We start from the raw sequence: 22,917 nt of genomic DNA on the forward strand, positions 1-22,917 counted from the left end.
GGTAATTTCAATATACTTTCTTTTGTTAGAAGAGACGATTCTTTACATGTAAAGAGGGTCGTATTATTCAATCCAAACCCACGTTGGATTCCTGATATATATGCACTTCAAAATTTACCTTTCTTAGTATCAGCACTCGTAGTGACCTCTTGTCACAGCTTAGCCCACTTATGATATTGTCTGCATTAGCCCGAGGCCTCACGGCTTTAAAACGTGTCACAGCGTACGACGTCCAGTCACACTGGCTCTGATACCAAATGTCACGGCTCAGCCAACAAGTGATATTGTCCGCTTTGGCCCGAAGCCTCATGGTTTTAAAACGCGTCACAAGGTACGGCGCCCACATACACTGGCTCTCATACCAAATGTCACGGCCCAACCCACTTGTGATATTGTCCGCTTTGGTCCGAGGCCTCACGGTTTTAAAACGCGTCACAAGAGATTGATACACGCTCATTTAAATGCTCAGCATCTCTCCCGTTGTTTAACAATGTGAGATTTCGCATAAGGGCCTTCTCACCCCCTCTTTCGAGACTCAGCGTCCTCGCTGAGGTTTGCCCCACCATCCCAAACCCACACAGAGTCGCTTTGATACCAAATGTCACGGTTCAGTCCACTTGTGATATTGTCCAGTTTTGCCCGAGGGTCCCGGCTTTAAAACGTGTCACAAGGGGTTGCTACATGCTCATTTAAATGCTCAGCATCTCTCACGTGGTTTAGCGATGTGGGATTTCGCCTAAAGGTCTTCACCCCCCTTTCGGGACTCAGCGTCCTCGCTGAGATTTGTCCCACCATTCCAAACTCACGCGAAATCGCTCTGATACCAAATGTCACGGTCCAGCCAATTTGTGATATTGTCCGCTTTGGCCCGAGGCCTCACAGCTTTAAAATGCGTCACAAGGGGGTGGAGGCCCTTAGGCGAAATTCCACATCGCTAAACAACAGGAGAGATGCTGGGCATTTAAATGAGCGTGTAGCAACCCTTTGTGACGCGTTTTAAAGTCGCGAGGCCTCGAACCAAAGCGGACAATATCACAAGTGAGGTGCCTCTTCACATGGGAGCAGAAAAGGATCATCAAACCTTTTCAGACCCTTTTTGGACGAGCTTCTAAACTAATGTGGAAAAGCGCATGGTGGCAAAAGTGATCCTCGTGTCATGAAAGGAAAGCCTCGGATGATTTGTTGGGCAAGGAGGAGGTGGCAACTTCGGTGGTTAGATTCGATCTTGTGGCACTGCCTTGCTCTCCCCGGGCTTGTACTCCCAGGAGAATGGAATGTTTCCTTGTGAGTGAACATTACTGCTCATCTTGGATAGAGTTGGGAGTTGGGATAAAGTTTTAGATGTGCATTTATAAACGGAGCTTTGAAAAAATGAAATTTTTGTTATTGGATGTTGTTCATGTACTTTATGTTCTTCAACGGCAAATATAGCTTAGGCCACGCAAAAAAAAAAAAACGAGACTTTCCAAGAAAGGGATTGATAGATATATAATAAAAATAAAGATTAAATAGGAGCAAGTTGTAAAAAGTTTTGTAAGAAACATATATATATTTATTTTAGGTGGGAATCAAATGTATTGTCTCGTTATATAAAAAATATTTTTAGATAACGATTTATTATTAGTTATATAAAAAATATTTTTAAATAACTATTAAATGAGAGGGATTGATTATATGACTAGTTGTTATTAGTTTTGAATGATGACCGATAATAATATGCAATAAAATAACGAAAAGATAATGGTATGTGTCACCAATATTGGAAGACTCACGAAAACGACGCACATGTATTTATTTGTCTTCACACTTGCTTGATTCATCGAGTTGGTGAAATTGTTTACATGCATATTAACATTGAGAACATGATTAAAACAATTTAATGTCAGTGTGCATAGGTCATGGACGTCAAAAAAATTAGTAACAACCTAGTAGAAATGCACAATTTGAAAAAATTTTGAATCGGTTCTAGTATGAATTTGTAATACAAGACTGAATTAAGCTCAAACACTCTTCTAAGTTATTGTCAAGATAATTTTGTTACGTTGAGTTTCGAATTCATTTTAACAAATGTGGATGATCTTGGTACCTCTCTCGAGTATTTCCGCAAGGGACGAGATGCAAGTTATCACATCATATATTATTTGTTGTTGATTTAAAAGTAGAGGTTAAACTTAATATTTATTTTTTTAAATATTGATAGTGATAATGGTCATTTTCGGGCTTATATTAGATCGGAAAGCATTTTATTATTATTTTAAGCGCATATTTGTCATTGTTACACGAATCTTGTAAAACGGTCCAAACTAAATTGGATTTTTTGTTTAGGGTTTTTGAGATACACCGCTCCCTCTCCCTCTATAAAATCAACTAATCGTCGCCTCTTTTTAGCATCGTTGTGTAAGTGTATGAGCTTGTTTTATGCTCGATTGCTCCCTCTTGCTTCTCCAATTTCGGTTTTTTGTTTGACGGGATTTAATTTTCTTTCGGATTTAATTTTTTTTATTTAAATGTTGGAGATGTAAACAAGGGTGAGTAGCGATGATTATAAAGTAATTCCTCGTTCTGAATGCTGTTGCCACAGCTTGACAGACTCTTTTACACCCATAGAATAGGAGCTACCACCTTTTTATATCTCTGTTTTCTATATATTTCGTTTATTTTTTGAATATTATGTGTGTTTTGTCGGTGTGTTTTGTTGTTCCCTTTAATACGGTGCGTCAAAATTGACAATCAAAATGGTGATTGTGAACATAATGCTGTTGAAAACGAGATTGAAACCTTTGGATAAGAGGTTTTGGTTTGAGAAAATCCATTGTTGTGGTAGGAAAAATACGTGCGGACAAGGGATTTCTACTTTCTGTATATATAAGTTTTTCAGATAAATTAGTGGATTTGTATGGAAGATTCCAAATTTTCTACTCCCTGATAAGCCCATCCAAAGGGAATTTACATGAGAAAGCGGTGGATGAAAGTAGACCCTAAAAAAGCTCATTAAGTGCCATTGTAGTTTTTAAGTAATGCGCCTCTTCACCTATTACATAATAAAAAATTGGGTCTTGTTAATGAAATGAACCACTTCAATTTTTTTGATACAATTTTACTTTGAAATGCTCCAGAAATTTGAATCTGGGATTGAGTTTAGGTGATTGCAGTTATGCATGTACAATGATTGAATTATATTATATCAGTTGCGACCTATTTTATCTTACCAAGAGAGGTGTTTTGTTCAACTAATCGATTGGTTTAAAAGATCTTCAGCGTGCTTGCTTTTATTTCTACCTCGCACCTGGAATGGATTCTGTTATTTTGTAGTTTTTTTTTTAATGAAAAATTTTAATTAGACGGAGTTGGTTTTGTAAAACAGCATAGCACATTTGCTATGCATATTTGGCCACTCCTCATATCAAGTTTTGGTGGTGTTTAAAGCCCAATTTGACTAAGTACTGCTAGAAATGTGGGTTACGCACACCTCCAAAGTCCTTATTGTTGAGTCATAATGTCATTTCAACAAAGGGTGTCTCTTTGCATTGTCTGCCCTGGATTATATCACTTTTCCTTCTCTCCATGGTGTCAATATATGCCAACCCAATTTGAGTTTTAATAGTTAACTGATATAGTTATACCGTAATGTGAGATCATTATGGTTTAATCACCAATTTTGAGGTGCTTTGCTTAATACTCCCAACATGTGAAGGATTATTTTTATTTCGTACTGTGGTCCCTAATTTTTACCTGGAAAGTAGAGAATCCCTGCTCAATCGCTTTTTTTCAACTAGTTCCAAGACTTTGCAGCTGGTGGGATTTACTCCGGCCCAGCTTAAATTCAGTGCGCAACTGGTCTGGATATCTGCTGGTTAAACACAAACTATCGCACTTTTTACTAGGTAGAATTCTTAATAATACGACTATGGGACAATAGAGCAGGATATTTGCTGTTTATTAACTATTCGTGTCCAGATTTGAGTTAAATTTTCGAAGTTGGCCGCCCTAAATTTTTATTGAATCTTGAAAATTGAACTATTTTGGGCTTGATTACTACTCATGGTTCTTAGTATAATTTGACTAGATTTTTTTTGGATTTTGTAGAGTCTATGCTCTCGTAAGGTCACTTTTTGCTGTAAATGGTGTTCGAAGTATCCTGTTCTCTGCTTTCATGCCAAGATCACTTGTAGCAGCTGCTTTTGCCGCAGAAAGCAACACCGACCAATGCTAGCGAGAGCGCTAATTAATTTCCGATTAAGTTTTGCGCTAGTTAATCTGTTGATTTTTGTGTAGATTAATTAAGTAGAATAATATATAACGATATTTTGGTTTATGCAGAAAAATCGGTTGATTTGTTTAACTATTGGTGTTTCTATATTATATAAAAGTAATACAAACTTCGCCAGAAATGAAGATCCTATACCCCGACCACCTAACATGATTTCTCTCAACCAACCTGAAGAAAAATGATGATGTACGCAATCCATCAAACATAATTCATTTTTTTACCAGTGAGTGGACATAAGTTTAAAATGACACCTATGGAACCAAATTCAGTACACGTTAAATAACGTCTGGCATCAAGATTCAACAACAAACCATCAAAACAAGCAAAAATTAATTTACATGCAAACTTTGTTCCAAGACTCGATCACTTTACGCTTTCACTGGATTTGTTACATCTCTCAGACTTGCTCCAGCGAGGGTTTTGTTGGTCTCGGCCTGTGGGCTACTCCCAGCACTGCTGTTGGAAAGTGAACCGAATGCACCCCTCTACAAAACTCCGGTAGGGGATGATGCCAATTGAGAGCTATTATCCCAGACTTCCATTAAATTGAGTGCTTTATTGTTCTTGCACTCGATCGAGATGTTATTTGTGTTGTGCAAAACCTCTCCAAGAGGACCTCCAATCGAAGGTTCCCAAGAAATCGGAATCCAATTTGTTTCTCTTCGGTTTTTTTCACCAGGTATCAAGCCAACACCCAAGCCCATTTGGATTGCTTTATGTTCTCTTGATAACGTTAATTGAGAGGATTCAAGTTTGTCGGTTGTGGGAGATGATCGAGGCATCAAGGTTGAAGTAACGACTGGGATAAAAATCGAGAGCTGTGTTCTGTCTGGCTGTGGATCAGATTCGAGCCATGGAACAGCCGAGCGTTGTTCAGCCAACTTGGTTTTCGGCCACTCATCCACGAACTGCCGGAGAGAATGCTGTGGGTCATCATTGTCATTGTTGACGACACTTGACGTCAGTATCACTGTATTTTCTGCAAGATTAAAGATTCAAAACCTATTAATCCAAACTCCGGGTGACAAGATTCATCATCATATGCACTCTGCATTTGGGATATGGAGCAGTGATTTTCTTGGAGACCTTTTCCTGAAGACGCCAAGGAGAGAATCGCCATATGTTGTTGATACACCCCACCGACATCATCCATGTTTGGAAGACTTGTAAAAAGGAAAAAAAAAAAAGGCGGTTCAATATAAATACAAGAAACACAGACACAAAAAAAGGCCTTTACATAATACTTTACGCCAGTGTTCAGTGTTATTTCAGTTCCAGAGTGCATATACACGTGCTGACATAAAAAAGAGTTCAACTTAAAACTTTGAAACTATTTACCCGCCACAACCGAACTCAAGCACACTCACGGCAGAGCTATAGAATGCTGCTTAATTTACCTGTTGGCATCGGATACAACGACCTGCTGGTTATTGAGCTGGCGATGTGAGAGACCAAGGCTGTTGGATACATCACCGGCAGGCACCACAGACGCCGAAGCAGCAGGAAGTGATTGGTGTCGGCTTGACATTCGTGTTAGTGATACTCGGAGGCGGAATGGCCGGATTGACCTTCCACGGGCTTTCTTGAACTATGGCGGCCTCTGTTCATATGTCGCTCACAGCATTTCTGATCAGTCACTGCATCCTTAGAGCGTCGCCATTTCTTTCCATCTGTCATGCGGCATCTCCCCGGCTCAAGATCAGTGTTAGGGAATACAAGATGAAAGGCACCCCATCTCACTGTTCCATACAGGCTCTAAGCACAAGACAGCCGCATCCACAGATCCCATTCCACGACTAATCCGTTGGCTGTTTGAAGCTCTTTAATGTGGTTGATCCTTTTTTTTTCTATCAAAAGCAAAAGAGTGAAAAAGCTGTGTGTTACCATCCCATGAGCTAACCAATTGATATGAGCCCTCTGTTTCCGATGCATTTTGTTTTGAACTACCAGCTTTTCAGTTTCTTTCTCAAGCGAAGCAACGCGGCATACATCGGCTGTTGTTATTTTTGAGCAAATTCGAGTGGAGCAATCAGTTAAATTCTCTGCGCATATTCGAAATTTTTACACGGCAGATGAGAAGATAGATCCTGCCCAAAAATCGAGGACACCTCTGAAATTAGTTAGCTTGACCGGCCTTTTATTGCTTAGACAACCGCGAGTCAAATGTTGACAAGTATAGCTAGTAAGCGTGCCGTATCAATAATACTGGCACTGTGGCACAGGGTTTTAATTATTTAATTAAAAAAAAAAACCCCCGAGGCGTGGATGGAAGCACGCCTTGAAAAAACACGACAAATTAAATGCTATGGACTATATACGCCTTATATGCTTTGTGGGTCATTATGCATAAAATAATTTAATTTAAATTATTGTTTACTTAAAATGTCTAATCATCGAAAATTTAAAAAAATGATAGGCGAGTGATCGATCACTTGATGCTTAGCTAAGTGGTTTTTTAGCCTAAATAAATTTTTTTCCTCTCATTTTCTTTGTTATATCAAACTAAACACACAGTTTCATGTTTCTATTACAATTATTAAAGAATAATAATTATTTTATTTTGCTTAAAATTTTAGCTTCCTCTCATTCACTGCATATGCGTTAGGAAGGAAATGTTTATGTAATATATATATTATATTAAAAACTAAAGCTTTGGAAAATTCAAATCTGGATATCGTTTTCTACCACAACCGTAGAATCCTATGGTGCCTCTGCTTAGCCAGGCAGCCGGTGGCCGCGGTGGAGCGTTGCTTTCCTCCACACATCAATCCTCCCTTCAATTCGCTAACCCAGTACCGCCTCTTTTCTCCAAACACGGCCGCAATTTCTCTGTTTCGCGCCGCCTCAAGCCCCTGACCCTCGCTAATGCCGCCGAGTCTTCTAGCGGTGGTGCTGCCACTAAGCCGGCCTCCTCTACCACCATTCCTGTAAACGACCAAGGCCCTAGCTCTATCTCCCTGGTGGGTCCGGAAAATGTCCCACTTGAAGGTGTTATTCAGTTCGAAAAACCAAATTCTTTTTCCCTGCTTGCTAAATGGGGGTACGTTGATGTTGATGTAATTTTTTTCCCGATTTGCATCCGTTTTTTTTGTTTCTTTTGATGAATTGCATTTGAAAATTTCTAGTCTCGTCACTGTTTTGGCTGGGGGTGATGTGGCGGCGCTGCTTTTGTTCTCTGCAATCGGAAGATATAGTCATGGATTCTCTGTTTTAGATTTTGAAACCTTCAAAACGGCGGATCCTTTCATTGCTGGTTAGTTAATTTTCCTCGGCCATGACAGTATTATATCTGGTGTTTGTTTGGAGAAAGCCACATACGCACATGCGATTAGAAAAACGAGTTTTAGAAAATGCTTGGCATTTCTTTTCTTTTTTTATGATGATAGGGTGGTTTTTGAGTGCTTATTTTCTTGGCGGATACGAGGAGGATGGCCGAGGAATGAATGGTTTGTTTAAGGCTGTTTTTGCAGCTGCCAAGTCCTGGGCTGTTGGCATACCGGTATGTATGCTTGTGCCTTTCATGATGTTTTCCAATTTGGTTTCTTCCTTTGCACGGAATAAGCGAATTCATTTGATTTCTTGCTTGCAATTTTAAGATTTGTGACGATTCTGTTTCCTACTTTTCCGCGTTCTCCAAGGAGTCACGGTACTGATTTTGATATACTTGTAAAGCAAAGTTGATTTGTGGAAGGCATAGTTGCAATAGAATAAAAGATAGAAATGATTTGTCATTCTAAACTCTTGAAATTTAATTGAAAATACTGATCCAAGTTATAACCATATGAGGATGGAGCAGAGTTTCTTTTGTTTACGGTAACAATTGCTTTTCTGATGCTTTTATTTCATGACATGGTTTTGTTTCGACAAGAAACAAAATTCATTAATTACAGTAGGAGTGTGCACAAATGAAGGATTAGGTTCCTTGCTCATGAAATTGTGGTTATGTGACTAAATATAGCCCTTACACGAGGTCCTTAGAACAGTGTGGCTCATGACATATTAGAAGAACAGCATGAGCGCACGGTTTTAAATAGAATATATTCAGCATGTTCATAGTTCTGCATTCACATCCTTATTTTTAAATCCTTTTGATTGCAGACCATCAAAGCATTGGTTTCAAGTCATGATATGAGTTCATTTCTTCACTCAATAGCTTAGTCCATGGTCAAATTGTGTGTCTTCCTTTTTGATTTTGAAGTCCGCATGTTATTTCGTTGAAAACTGACTCTTGAAAGTTTTTATCCCATTGCTCAACCCCTTGAGAAATTAAGACCATTTTTTCAACATTTTACGTGCTTGAAGTTTCATTTGATTTGATTGTTGGTTCATGGGTAAAAAATATGACATTGTTTCCGTTTTTGAGTGCCTCATGTTAACCTAAAAGTGAACTATTTATCAAATTCTTTTCTCCGGACTACTCTCATTAAATTAAATCCCATTTTTCATGTTACACATTTGTATTTTGAGATATGCTCATACGAATAACTCTGTTTCCGCTTTGAGAGACTAGAAAATGCCGCATTTCCTACCTTAATGATACTTTATATTCGGAGATTAAATTTGACTTTGGAATGTGGTGAATAACTTATGGTGTGAATCTTCCCTTCTCGTTTCCCCAAAAGTGAATGTATGAAATTCTCTCCTTCTGGTGTTCTGCACTTTTTTCTTAATGATGAAAAACCATCATCTTTCATCTATATTTTATGGAAGCTATTGAGTTTGACTATTGTAAATATATTTGGAGTGCATCTTATTCAACAATAAGATGCATGTGAAGATTATTTCATGCTGTGGAGATGCCTTTTTGATTGTCTCAATTCCAAGTTATTTGTCAACAGTTGAGTCGCTTGTAATATTGAGAATAAGTCTAGTAGGAATATATTCTATTTGAATGACTGGAATGCAATGCAAACCATTGGCAAAACTGGTTTCTTTTTTTTATCCTGATTTAAGTTTAGCAAGGGCTCTAGCTAGATTTTGACCATGTCAATAATTATGATGAACTCGCCCAATCTCCTTTTCATAATATCGATCAAGACAAGTATTTAGGGTGGTTTGCTCTCATTTCAGATACCATGATCTGTTCGGATCTAAACTGATTTTAATTCCTAAGTCAATTGTACTCAAACCAAGCACCAAGCACATGACGGACTATTCCATCAGACGTTTTGAATCTATTTGTTCATTGTTCTTTTTGCATTCCAAGTCTTACGACGGAATTGAAGATTCTACTTGGGAAATGGAATTATACTTCTGAATATTATGATTCTGGGTAGTTTCATGTTTTTTTATGTTTGCTATAGCCTATATAGCAGTTTCCGTAGTGTCATACTGGTTTTTCATGGTTTTTGACAAACCAAACTTTGATATTGAATTTTCGGAGAACAATTTAGCAACTGTCCCTTCACCTACTCTCGTGTGTGTGGCAGTCTTTATAAAATTATGTTTGCATTTAACTGGATCTCCTCATACACTGCAGTTGGGGTTAATCATTCGTGCGGCCTCTATAGGCCACACACCACCGACCAATTTCATTTTAGTCACCATGGGCAGCACTGCTGTGTTACTGATTGGATGGCGAACATTGTTGTTTAGCATTTTCCCTGCTAACAATGGCAAGAAAGATGGTGCATACAAGCGCGGCAATCCATTTGAATTGTTTGAGGTACATGAGCCTTTTGACCTCATAACGAGCTGCACAAGTTACTGCATCAGATATTCTCTTTGCTCTTTGTGTTTAAAATGCTCGAGTTTTTGTGAGATAAGACATTTTGGTTTCTTATTGGAGCTAGAGTTTATTTATTAATCTTTCGCGGTGATGAGCTTTAAAAGTTTAGGCTGTGGATCCATGTTTTGTTAGGTCGATTTCACAGGCTTTTGAATATGTATGAGCTTAAGATCATGTAACTGCGGGTTCTTGATGGATACTATGTTTGTTATGTTGCAGCTTCTTACGTCGTTGGTGAGAAGATGGTGAGCGATTTTGTCTGGCCAAAGTAGACCGCCTTTGTTTTTCTACGAAGGTGAGGATGTACATGTAAATCCTTCTGTTGTTGGTAGAAATTATGTAATATATGGTATCTCCTCGTTGTTATCATGTGTATCCATGGACATAAAAATGGGAAAGATGATTTTCAATAAGCTATTACCCATATGATATTCATATAATTTAGTTATGACCCATTTAGGTTATAACCCACCCTAAATGTCAATTTTAAATCAATTTAAATTGCAGTAAATTCGTTTGATTCCAATTATACATTTTATTGAAAATGAAATGACCGGTTTTTTTTAATTTCTAATTTTGATGGTGAGAAGGAATTCATTAATAATTTATAATATTACTCAAAACCATTTTGGTACATGACGAAATTTATCAGCATCTAGCAATCCCAAAAAAGATATTAACAGAATTTTTATAATAATGTTTATTTCGTTTATGTACAGATAAGCAAATAATAAAATGACAGTAAATTCTGATCCATGACAGTAAATACTTGTCTCCATCCCTGTCCTTTTTACTTTCATGTACAAACCACCAGAAAATTTTAAGACCACAATATATATGTACTCATTTTTGCCATTACACTGTCTCATGCAATTTCTTAATTAAAATAATATATATAGTGAAATCATCTACATTATTTTTTTATTTTTCAAAATATATATTATAGATAGACCACGAGCATGCAACAATGATTTGGTTAGACGTACTGTACAGCATTTGATTCTTAAAATTAATTGGCGGGTTCACTCAATCATTGCCACATAAAATGGGGAAAAAAAAGTGTTTGTAGCACTTTGCTTTCTTGTCCCTCCCAAAAACTTTATTTCATTCGAGATTCAAACCAAATCATTGACATTTGAAAATCTGTCTCCAAATAATTAAAAACTTACATGCACTTCTCATGCAAACAACCTACCCGCACGAAGAATATATATATATATATATATATATATATATATATTGGCAAATAAAAGTGATGTATGAGATAAGGTGGAAATTAAAATAATTAAATCATATGAAAAAAGGATTATATATTATTATCTCTAATGGCGTTATGATTTTATTGATGGAGCACAAACAGACCCACTTCTACCTTTTGTCTGTAAGCAGGTGTTGACTAATAATACTGGAACATATTATTATTGAAGAAATAAGCTTTGCCCAATTTGAGAGCATCAAAGGTCTACAACTAACAAATTTTGTGGGTCGTAATTAACGTCACGAACAAACTCCGGAGGTGTTCAAATCCAAACTCAAAATTTAAAATGAGAACTGCCTTGCAGAGTCTAGTTTAAGTTTTATCACTTGTAGCGATAAACTAAGACAAATTTAATTAACTTGAATAAAGATACATTATACCACACCCCCATCAATTCTATAGTCTTAATATGAATTTTAATATTTAACATATTAAACATGGGGGCTCGTACAAACGATATTATATATATATATATATATATGTGTGTGTGTGTAAAAAATGGTACAGAAAAAGAAAAGGCTGTGGAGCATGAAGTGGGCTGGCAGAACTACAGATCCTGTCCGTCAAATCTAACTACTTTTATAAAAAGCAAAAATGTCCTCTCTCTTGTTTCTTTTTTCTTTTTACCATTCCTGAACATTAGATTGACCACAACAATTTGCCCATTGTATAAATGTTTTTATTTATTACCTGAAATACAAAAAGTCTTCCAACACACTTCAAATTTAGTCATTAAAAGAATTGAATAAAATAATAAAGAAAAATTATATTTAAGGATCATTTAAGACATTCGCATATAAATTGTATTTTAATTTTTATTACATAATTTTTCCAAGTTTGAGAGTTTTGAAATAATAAGGCACTTATTAAGGAAAGGAAAATTTAACAACAAACGAAAACTAAAAAGACGACAGAAATGTTAGATTCAGTTATAAACGATCCAATGTTGGATTAACGAATGTTTTAAATCACATCGTGGGTTTTAAGAATTTAATAACCAAATATATACTTTAAATATATATATATATATAAAAAGAGTGGCGAGTGTGTGTATTCTGTATTCTACCACTTTGCTTTTGGAGTATGTATATATAAAAATATGTACACAGATCCCCATAGAACGCAGAGAGGAATGCTACTCATTTCCCAGCATATGTTGCTTGCTCAACTTCATTCCTTTTGTTTAGATTAAAGGGACCAGGAATTTATTTATTTTTTCGTGGATTGATAACAAAATAAAAATTTGTTTGCTAAATCTTGTGGTCTTCTCTCTTATTTTCTCTTCGTCCAATGAAAGATTCAATTTTTATATTTTTGGCTTAACAGAAGGTTATTGAAATGATTGCTCTATGTTCGCCCAATGATTGACTCGATCCTTGTCTTCAAGAACTTGAAATATATATGTGTGTGTGTGTGTAAAGTAGAAGATAAAGCCTTTGAAAAACGACAGCAATGGCAGCAATAGTAACTGGTTAGGATTTTCTCTGGCACCCGACATGAGAATGGAGGCTAACAATACCACTAATGGGGTTGCAACAGCAAGCTTCTGTCTTTCTTCTTCTCACCTTCACAATTCTGCACTGTGTTATGGTGTAGCTGAAAATGGTGTCTTTCACTCCCCATTGTCAGTAATGCCACTCAAATCTGATGGCTCTCTTTGCATTATGGAAGCTCTTTCTAGATCACAATCCGGAGGTCAGTTTCTAGATCTCTGTCTTGTTTGAGATTTAGTTTTCGGCTTAAATAGATGCTTTGTAGTGAATCATGGGTTTTTCTCTCTTCTTTTGTGCTGACTGGTGCAGCTATGGTGCCTAATTCTTCTCCAAAACTTGAAAACTTATTGGGGGGTGCAATGATGGCGAATCATCAATATGGCTCCACCGCCTCTCCTCAAAGGGATGCCATGGTTTTAAGCCTAGACAGCGCATTTTACAATCAAGAACCTTATAGACAGCAGAATCATTTCTATTCTGGCCTTAAGTGCACCACCATGTACCAAACGACTGAGGAGCAGCCCAATATTCTTGAGGATGTAATTCCATGTTTGAAAACATGGATGGATCAAAATCAAGTACATGAGAATCAGGTCAATAACAGCAATAATGATGATTTGGTTAATGATAGGGTTGTGATGGAATGTGGAAATTTACAATCCTTAACTTTATCCATGAGTCCTGGTTCCCAGTCAAGCTGTGTTACTGCTTCAAGGTACATTTCACCCACTGAAACTAATGAGGGTGTAACCGTGGAAACTAAGAAGAGAGGGCTTGAGAAAATACCTCAGAAGCAAACAGTTCACAGGAAATCTATTGATACATTTGGACAGAGGACTTCACAGTACAGAGGTGTGACAAGGTGAGTTTATGTTTCTTTCTTTGACCTTGCAGTATCATCATTACAGTGTTAGTAGTAGTTGCTGCCTTTTCTTAATGTTAAAAGTTTTAAAGTATCGTATTTCTTGCATTTCTCGAACTTCTTTTTATTTATCTTTTTTCGTTTCTTCCTCCCTCCACCTCTATTTTCCAGATTTGGTTTGATTTCTATTGAATATTTAGTGTCGTCTGGTCTGCTTCTCTACTTTATTTGAAATTTTATTTTTTCCATGATATGTTTATGCTCAAAGGCATAGGTGGACAGGTCGATATGAAGCTCATTTGTGGGATAACAGCTGCAAGAAAGAGGGGCAAACCAGAAAAGGAAGGCAAGGTACTTACAAAGACAAGAAACCGATGGCCTTTTCCACTAATTTTATTAAACTGATGAATTTTGACTTCTAACTTTGCTTCATTTTCAATTTTAAACGCCTTTTATTTTTGATCGGATTCCCTCTCTTTGGTCTGGCTATGCTGTTTCCATCAAATTGCGTCATCTCAGTTTATCTTGGTACGGATATCCTACTCTAAGAAAAAAAGCATTGGTATAATGTGTGAATTTGTATAGATATACTTAATTCATAATCTGCTATTGATAATGAAATTTTAGGAGGATATGATATGGAAGAGAAAGCTGCAAGAGCTTATGATCTTGCTGCTCTTAAGTATTGGGGTGCTTCAACCCACATCAACTTTCCGGTATATATCAATTTGTGTTTCAGTTATAGGATATGTGTGTCTCCGGAGTTATGTTATTGCTGTTGTTACAGTTGGAAAACTACCATCATGAACTCGAGGAGATGAAAAACATGACTCGGCAAGAGCAAGTCGCTCACTTAAGAAGGTGAATTCATTGACGCCTTTATTAGTCTCGATCCTCAAGTTTGGTTGCGATACTATTATATCTTGTTTCATTTTCAGGAGGAGTAGTGGATTTTCAAGAGGTGCTTCTATGTACAGAGGCGTCACAAGGTTGATTTCATTTTTATTATATATAATGACTCGATTATGACAATCAGTGCATATTGAAAGCCTCGGTGTGAAGTAAAAAGATTGTGTTTTTATCATCTTTATAGTTTTGAGGATTATGTAAATGAAGGCGTGAGGTTTGTGTTTGCCAACAGGCATCATCAGCATGGCAGGTGGCAAGCTAGGATTGGTCGAGTTGCCGGTAACAAAGACCTCTATCTAGGAACTTTCAGTAAGTTGATATTTTCACATTTTTCGGCATATAAAATTTTTATTATGGCGTGATTTTATTTCAGTTCTATACGTAAGGTGGAAATATATATGAACTATTGTTTGTACTGCTAGTCGCTAGATTCCGGCATTATTAAGGATCTATTGGATTCGGTTTTGTGTCTTTATTTGCTTTCATGCTTCTCCTTTATCGGTGTATGCTTTTATAAGGCTGATCATACAGCAACTTTGACTCTGAGTGACACTCAAACTATAACTTTTCTCAAGGCTGTTTGTATGAGAGAACATGGTAAAGATGATAAATTAATAGTCTCTATCTATGTGATTATTTTTATTATAATTGGAGTTTGAGTAAATAAAAATTTCACTCAATCTGTAATGCAGGTACTCAAGAAGAAGCTGCTGAAGCTTATGATATTGCTGCAATAAAATTCCGCGGCGCAAATGCTGTCACTAACTTTGATATATCTCGGTACGCTGTGGAGAAAATCATGGCGAGTAACACATTGCCTACCGGAGAGATAGCAAGGCGAAACAATGACAGGGAGCCTAATGCAGAGGTGCCGGCCATTGAGTACAACACGGTCGTTCCAGGCAACGCGGAATGTGCCCAAGTCAAAAGCGTAGGAAACGTCCCTGATTGGAAAATCGTGCTGCACAGTAAAGGAAATCCAACAACAGAACCGAATCATGAGAGAACCATGAACATAGGGAACTATCAAAATTCTCCATTCTCGTTCGGTCTGCATGATCTGATATGCATTGACTCTAGCCACTCGATGGTGGATGAATCGGGTACTCATGTGATTCAACACTTGTTGAATCCATCTTCTCTAGTCACGAGTCTTAGCAGCTCAAGGGAGGCCAGCCCAGACAGAAAACTAACCCCTATGGTGTTTGCAAATTTGGGTTCAAGCAAGATCAATTCCTGGATCCCAACTGCACCGCTGAGGCCCGTGCCACTCACTATGGCTCAGTTGCCTGTTTTTGCGTCGTGGGACGATGCACGAATGTAATGTTCTGGCGGTGTACTTGGGAAGAGTTTTTTTTATTGCATTGTCTTGAATGATGAAATGAAAGACGAAAATGGAATTTCGTAGCTTTTCTTGTAATGGACAGAAGGTGGAACCAGTTAGGTGTATGTGAATTGAAGAGTTTTGGAAACTTTTCCGAACTCAAAAAAAGCTTTTTGCTAATGGGAACAAGATTTTGCCAAATGGAGGGAATGTTTACTATGATTGTAAGGGAAATTCATGATTAATTCCTGTATGTGTGAATCTGTTTATATTATTATTATTAACATTAGTTCATGTCAAGCACAAAAAAAACCAGCTGATGTTGCGCCAATAATGCAAGAATAAGCTTAATGCTTTGACCAAAATATCAAGATTTTACATTTCAATCTGTTCCTTAATTTACATTACACTATCATTCCCTCAGCACTTTTTATCACAGTAGTGGAACTATGAAGGTATGGATGATGTTGGATAAATTTCTCGTGTAAGTTATATATTTTATTTTTGACAAAATATTATAACTGTAAAATCTAAACATGTTTTTTTTAGGGGAAAGAAAACGAAGAAGAAGAAGAAGAAGAAAACAAAATATATCCTAACTGGCTTTACCGAAAGGCAAGAGACGTTCCCTCCCATAATTCAAAAAGGAGTGGAAGGAGATTTTTTGATAAGGGGACTTTAGTTGGCATGCATCGCTTTTGGATTTATGGGGCATTATTACTGATGCTTTGTCTCCTGTTTTAAGAATCTATTATGTTTCAGATATTGATGCCACTTTAAAGCCATATTTTGATCATGAATATTGTTGAAAAATATATTTAAAATGTGAGTATTGAATATTTGAATGTTGAATATTTGAATGTTGAAAATAAGAGTTGTAAATATTGAAAATTAGTGTGTGATGATGTAGGTAATGATGTATTTTATTTTTGGATTATTTGTAAAGATTTCCTATAAATAGATCTCTCATTTGTGAAGAAAATCACAATTGAGTAGAGAGAAAAATATTATAAAGTGTGTAGTTTGGTAAATTTTGAGAGTTTGAGATTTTTACTTTTTACCATAAATTTTTACTTTTTCACAACACGTTATCAGCACGAAGCTCTAAAAGTCCTACATACTTTTCCAAGCTCCAAACAGAAGAAAAAGGTAACAAAAATAATTATATTTATTTTATTGTTATTTATTTATTGTGTATTTATTTAATATACAATATAATGTTATTATTAGAAATAATAAAAATAAATTTTTCATAAACTTGTTATAAATCCTGGGAGGATGTTAAGACGACATCCCACACTCCCGGTAAGGGATACGACAAGTATAAAAGCCTATAAGGTTTTTAAACAAAATAAATTATGACACTCATTATAATATTATGATATGATATACATAATTATTTAAACATGTCTAATATTATATATATCATATTTTTACCATAAAATTATACAAATACATACCTTTATTTTTTTTGTACCCCAACGGTCATAAATGGTAAAAAACAGCTAGTTTTTGCCCTATAAATATGATCTCACAAACACATTCCATCACTCCAACTTTCTCTTCTTCTCTAAAAATTATTCATCATCAAATTTTTCGAAGAAAAAAGAAGATGGCTTTCTCAAGGATATTTTTAATTATTTTGGTTATCATACTCACGAGTCTTTTATTTATCGGAGAATATCCTCCTCGTGTGTTTTCTTTATTTTTACAAATACTTGTACTTGTTGTTTATCCGTTACTTTGTATTGCAATAATTATTAACTAATAAAATGCATCGTAATTTTTTAGTACCACCATGTCAAATTTAACAAAGCTCGAATTTGTTGCGCTCGACATCACGGGAAAGAATTATATGCCATGGACTCTAGATGTAGAAATGCATCTTGAGTCATTGGGTCTAAGCGAGACCATTAAAGAAAATGGCATATGCACGTCACAAGAAAAGGCAAGAGCCATGATATTTTTGCGTCGACATCTCGACGATGGATTGAAATGTGAATATCTGACTGAAAAAAATCCCATGGCTTTGTGGAAGGGATTAAAAGAAAGATTCGAACATATAAGAGAAGTTATACTTCCGACCGCCCGGGATGAATGGAATACATTGAGATTCCAAGACTTTAAAAAAGTCAGTGATTACAATTCGGCGATGTATAGAATAATCTCGCAATTAAAATTTTGTGGACATGAGGTCACAGAATCTGAGATGCTTGAAAAAACATTTTCCACGTTTCATGCATCAAATATTACTCTACAGCAACAATATAGAGTACGTGGATTCGCGAGATATTCTGAACTCATCGCCTGTCTTCTTGTGGCGGAAAAAAACAACGAGCTATTAATGAGAAATCATCAGTCCCGACCCACTGGATCAACAGCATTTCCAGAAGTAAATGCTGTAAGTAAAAATGAATTTAAACCTGGAAACCAAAATCAAATTCAAAGACAAGGTTTTGGTCGAGGTCGAGGTCGAGGTCGTGGACGTGGACGTGGACGTGGAATTGGCCGTGGTCGTGGTCAAGGCCGTGGTTTTGAAAATAATCGAGATAGTTATTTTTATAACTCATCTCAAAAGAACGTCCCAAACCATCCACAGAAAAGGCATCATGAGAATACAAGTGTTAATGAGAAGCACTCAAAAAGATATGAAAGTTCTTGTTACAGATGTGGTACTCCAGGACATTGGTCCAAAGTTTGTCGAGCCCCTGAGCACCTTTGTAAACTTTATAAAGAATCATTAAAGGGGAAAGAAAAGGAGACCAACTTCACTGAACGCAGTGACCGTTTGAGTGATTCAACTCATTTTGATGCTGGTGATTTTATGAATGATTTCTCTGGAAATGATCAATATGTTGGTGGGATAGAAATGAACAATATTGATGCTCCAGATTTTCTCAACGATTTCTCTGAAAATGAACAATATAATGGTAGAATATAAATGTACAATAATCTATTTTTCATGTATTCATAGAATAATGTTTTATTGTATAATTATGATTTGTGTTATATTTAAATATATATTGCAAGTAATTTATTTCATTGCATATTTTTTTGAAGTTCAAATATGGAAAATGCTATGAGCAAAGCTGAAGTTTGCATACCCGATAGTGGTACAACGCACACTATCCTCCGAGATAAAAGATATTTCTTGGAACTAAAACCAACAAAAACAACGGTGAATACAATATCAGGTCCTGTAGACTTGATTAAAGGATGTGGTAAAGCACAATTTTTGTTACCTAATGGTACAAAATTTTTGATCAATGATGCTTTATATTCACCACAATCGAAAAGAAATTTGTTGAGTTTTAATGATATATATTCCCATGGGTATGATACTCAAACAATGAATGAAGGGAATGAGAAATATATGTGTCTTATCACATATAAATCAGGAAAGAAATATGTGATTGAAAAACTACCAATGCTCCCTACTGGATTGCATTATACACATATAAGTCCCATTGAATCAAACATGGTAGTTGATAATTCTTCGATATTAACCAATTGGCATGATCGATTAGGACATCCTGGTTCAACAATGATGCGAAGAATTATAGAAAATACACATGGTCATCCACTGAAAGACCAGAAGATCTTTCAGAATAATAAGTTTCAATGTAAAGCATGTTCTCTTGGAAAACTTATTATAAGACCATCACCAGTCAAAATCCAAACTGAATCACCAATGTTTCTTGAACGTATTCAGGGTGATATTTGTGGACCAATCCATCCACCATGTGGACCATTCAGATACTTTATGGTATTGATTGATGCCTCCAGCAGATGGTCACATGTATGTTTATTATCAACTCGAAATGTTGCATTTGCAAGATTACTTGCTCAAATAATAAAATTGAGGAATCAATTTCCCGATTATACAATCAAGAAAATTAGACTTGATAATGCTGGTGAATTTACTTCCCAAACTTTCAATGATTATTGTATGTCTATGGGAATCATTGTTGAGCATCATGTTGCTCATGTACATACACAGAATGGATTGGCTGAATCATTGATTAAACGTCTGCAAATGATTGCTAGACCAATGATTATGAAAACAAAGCTCCCTATTTCTATATGGGGACATGCAATTTTACACGCTGCTTCATTAATTCGCATCAGACCAAGTGCATATCATAAATACTCCCCATTGCAGCTTGCATTTGGTAAAGAACCAGACATTTCTCATCTGAGAATTTTTGGATGTATGGTGTATGTGCCTATTGCACCACCGCAACGAAAGAAAATGGGACCTCAAAGAAAGGTTGGAATTTATATCGGTTATGATAGTCCATCAATCATTCGATATCTTGAACCTCAGACAGGCGACGTGTTCACAGCACGTTTTGCTGATTGTCATTTTAATGAGGAAATCTTCCCAATGTTAGGGGGAGAACAGAAACATACCGAAAAAGAAATTACATGGTATGTATCATCATTGTTACATTTGGATCCAAGAACAAAACAATGTGAAAAAGATGTACAACAAATTGTACACTTGCAAAGAATAGCAAATCAAATACCAGATGCATTTGCAGACACAAAAGGGGTAACTAAATCATATATACATGCTGCAAATGCTCCTGCTCGAATTGAAATTCCAAAGAAACAAATGGAAGATACTCATGATGTCATTAAACGCCTGAAGCGTGGAAGGCCAGTCGGTTCCAAGGATAAAAATCCTCGAAAAAGAAAATTCATAGAGAAACACGATGATCACAAAATAAAGAATGACGTTTCTGAAGAAACACATGATGATCACAAAATAGAGAATGGTGTTCCTGAAGAAACACATGATGATGAAAATGTTCTGTCAGAACCACAAACTGACGAGAATCATGAAATCTCTATCAATTATATTAATACTGGAAAAATATGGAACCGAAAAGATATAGATGAAATTGATGATATATTTTCTTATAATGTGGCAATCGACATCATAAATGATAACGAAGATCATGAACCAAAATCTTTTGGTGAATGTAAAAATCGGCAGGATTGGATAAAATGGAAAGATGCCATCCAGGTTGAATTAAATTCGCTAAATAAACGTAATGTTTTTGGACCTATAGTCCTTACACCTGAAGGTGTAAAACCTGTTGGATACAAATGGGTTTTTATTCGAAAGCGAAATGAGAAAAATGAAATAGTAAGATATAAAGCTCGACTTGTTGCACAAGGTTTTTCTCAAAGGCCTGGAATTGATTATGAAGAAACGTATTCTCCTGTGATGGATGCAATTACGTTTCGGTATTTGATTAGCTTGGCGGTATCTGAAAATTTAGAAATGCGTCTTATGGATGTTGTTACAGCTTACTTATATGGATCACTTGATAGTAATATATATATGAAAATCCCTGAAGGATTTAAGATGCCTCAAGCACAAAGTTCAAAACCCAGGGAATGTTATTCTGTGAAATTACAAAGATCATTATATGGGTTAAAGCAATCAGGTCGAATGTGGTATAATCGACTAAGTGATCACTTGATGAAAAAGGGATATGTAAATAATTCAATATGCCCTTGTGTTTTCATTAAGAAAACAACATCCGGATGCGTAATTATTGCTGTATATGTTGATGATTTAAACATCATTGGAACGAATAAAGAAATTCAAGAAGTTGTGTCATACTTGAAGGAAGAATTTGAAATGAAGGATCTTGGAAAAACCAAGTATTGTCTGGGTTTACAAATTGAACAAAAAGAATGTGGAATGTTTGTTCACCAGACAAATTATACAGAGAAGATCCTTAAACGTTTTAATATGGATAAAGCAAATCCTTTAAGTACTCCAATGGTTGTTAGATCATTAAACATAGAAAAGGATCCATTCCGTCCATGTGAAGATGATGAAGATATTCTTGGTCCAGAAGTACCATATCTAAGTGCCATCGGTGCCCTTATGTACCTTACAAATTGTACAAGGCCTGATATATCTTTTGCCGTGAATCTGTTGGCAAGATTTAACACATATCCAACAAAGAGACACTGGAACGGAATTAAACATATATTCCGTTATCTACGAGGAACGACAGACTTGGGACTTTTGTATTCAAAAGATGCTAATCCAAGTATAATTGGTTATGCTGATGCTGGATACTTATCTGATCCACACAAGGCACGTTCCCAAACTGGATATGTATTTACTCGTGGAGGCACTGCAATATCTTGGCGTTCTCAGAAACAAACGCTCGTAACAACTTCATCAAATCATGCCGAGATTATTGCACTACATGAAGCAAGTCGTGAATGTGTGTGGTTAAAATCAATGACCCAACATATCCAAATTTCATGCGGATTATCATCTGATGAGAAGCCTGTGATACTATATGAAGATAATGCTGCATGTGTTGCTCAAATGAAAGAAGGATACATAAAAAGCGACAGAACTAAACATATTCCTCCCAAGTTCTTCGCATTCACTAAGGAGCTAGAGAAGAATAAATATATTGATGTTCGTCACATTCAATCAAGTGAAAACTCATCAGATCTCTTCACAAAGGCACTTCCTACGTCAATATTCAGAAAGCACATATATAATATTGGGATGCGCAATCTACGAAATTTGTGAAGAATTGTTCGTGTCAACATGAGGGGGAGTTTACGTGACTGCACTCTTTTTCCCTTACTATGGTTTTTATCCCAATGGGTTTTTCCTAGTAAGGTTTTTAACGAGGCAGTATAAAAACACGTAATGAAGACAATCATTATGATCATCATCACAAGGGGGAGTGTTGAAAAATATATTTAAAATGTGAGTATTGAATATTTGAATGTTGAAAATAAGAGTTGTAAATATTGAAAATTAGTGTGTGATGATGTAGGTAATGATGTATTTTATTTTTGGATTATTTGTAAAGATTTCCTATAAATAGATCTCTCATTTGTGAAGAAAATCACAATTGAGTAGAGAGAAAAATATTATAAAGTGTGTAGTTTGGTAAATTTTGAGAGTTTGAGATTTTTACTTTTTACCATAAATTTTTACTTTTTCACAACAAATATATATATATTACACCACGTGTATTCATATATATATATATACATATATATATATATATATATAT

At 36.0% G+C, this 22,917-nt stretch overlaps 2 protein-coding genes, 1 non-coding gene and 1 pseudogene across 3 annotated transcripts; 3 read left to right on the plus strand and 1 right to left on the minus strand.

The window, feature by feature from the left end:
• The first annotated feature begins 2,529 nt into the window (after positions 1–2,529).
• Positions 2,530–2,620, plus strand: LOC142534021 (small nucleolar RNA snoR8a). Its single transcript, XR_012816892.1, has one exon. It is a non-coding gene; the product is annotated as a small nucleolar RNA snoR8a (small nucleolar RNA).
• A 2,018-nt stretch (positions 2,621–4,638) lies between these two features.
• On the minus strand, positions 4,639–6,202 carry LOC142532519 (growth-regulating factor 6-like; annotated as a pseudogene).
• Positions 6,203–6,909: 707 nt separating this feature from the next.
• Positions 6,910–10,422, plus strand: LOC142533328 (uncharacterized). The gene is made up of 5 exons (XM_075640064.1): positions 6,910–7,310; positions 7,396–7,523; positions 7,657–7,769; positions 9,750–9,935; positions 10,218–10,422. Exons 1-5 carry the CDS (start codon positions 6,973–6,975, stop codon positions 10,245–10,247), a joined length of 795 nt encoding a protein of 264 aa, XP_075496179.1. The 5' UTR covers positions 6,910–6,972; the 3' UTR covers positions 10,248–10,422.
• Positions 10,423–12,333: 1,911 nt separating this feature from the next.
• Positions 12,334–16,063, plus strand: LOC142533574 (AP2-like ethylene-responsive transcription factor ANT). The gene is made up of 9 exons (XM_075640397.1): positions 12,334–12,951; positions 13,059–13,611; positions 13,880–13,962; positions 14,131–14,139; positions 14,239–14,327; positions 14,399–14,472; positions 14,550–14,600; positions 14,753–14,829; positions 15,213–16,063. Exons 1-9 carry the CDS (start codon positions 12,753–12,755, stop codon positions 15,842–15,844), a joined length of 1,767 nt encoding a protein of 588 aa, XP_075496512.1. The 5' UTR covers positions 12,334–12,752; the 3' UTR covers positions 15,845–16,063.
• Positions 16,064–22,917: the final 6,854 nt, after the last annotated feature.

This window comes from Primulina tabacum, chromosome 18 (assembly GCF_025594145.1).
Source record: "Primulina tabacum isolate GXHZ01 chromosome 18, ASM2559414v2, whole genome shotgun sequence".
Lineage (NCBI taxonomy): Eukaryota > Viridiplantae > Streptophyta > Magnoliopsida > Lamiales > Gesneriaceae > Primulina > Primulina tabacum.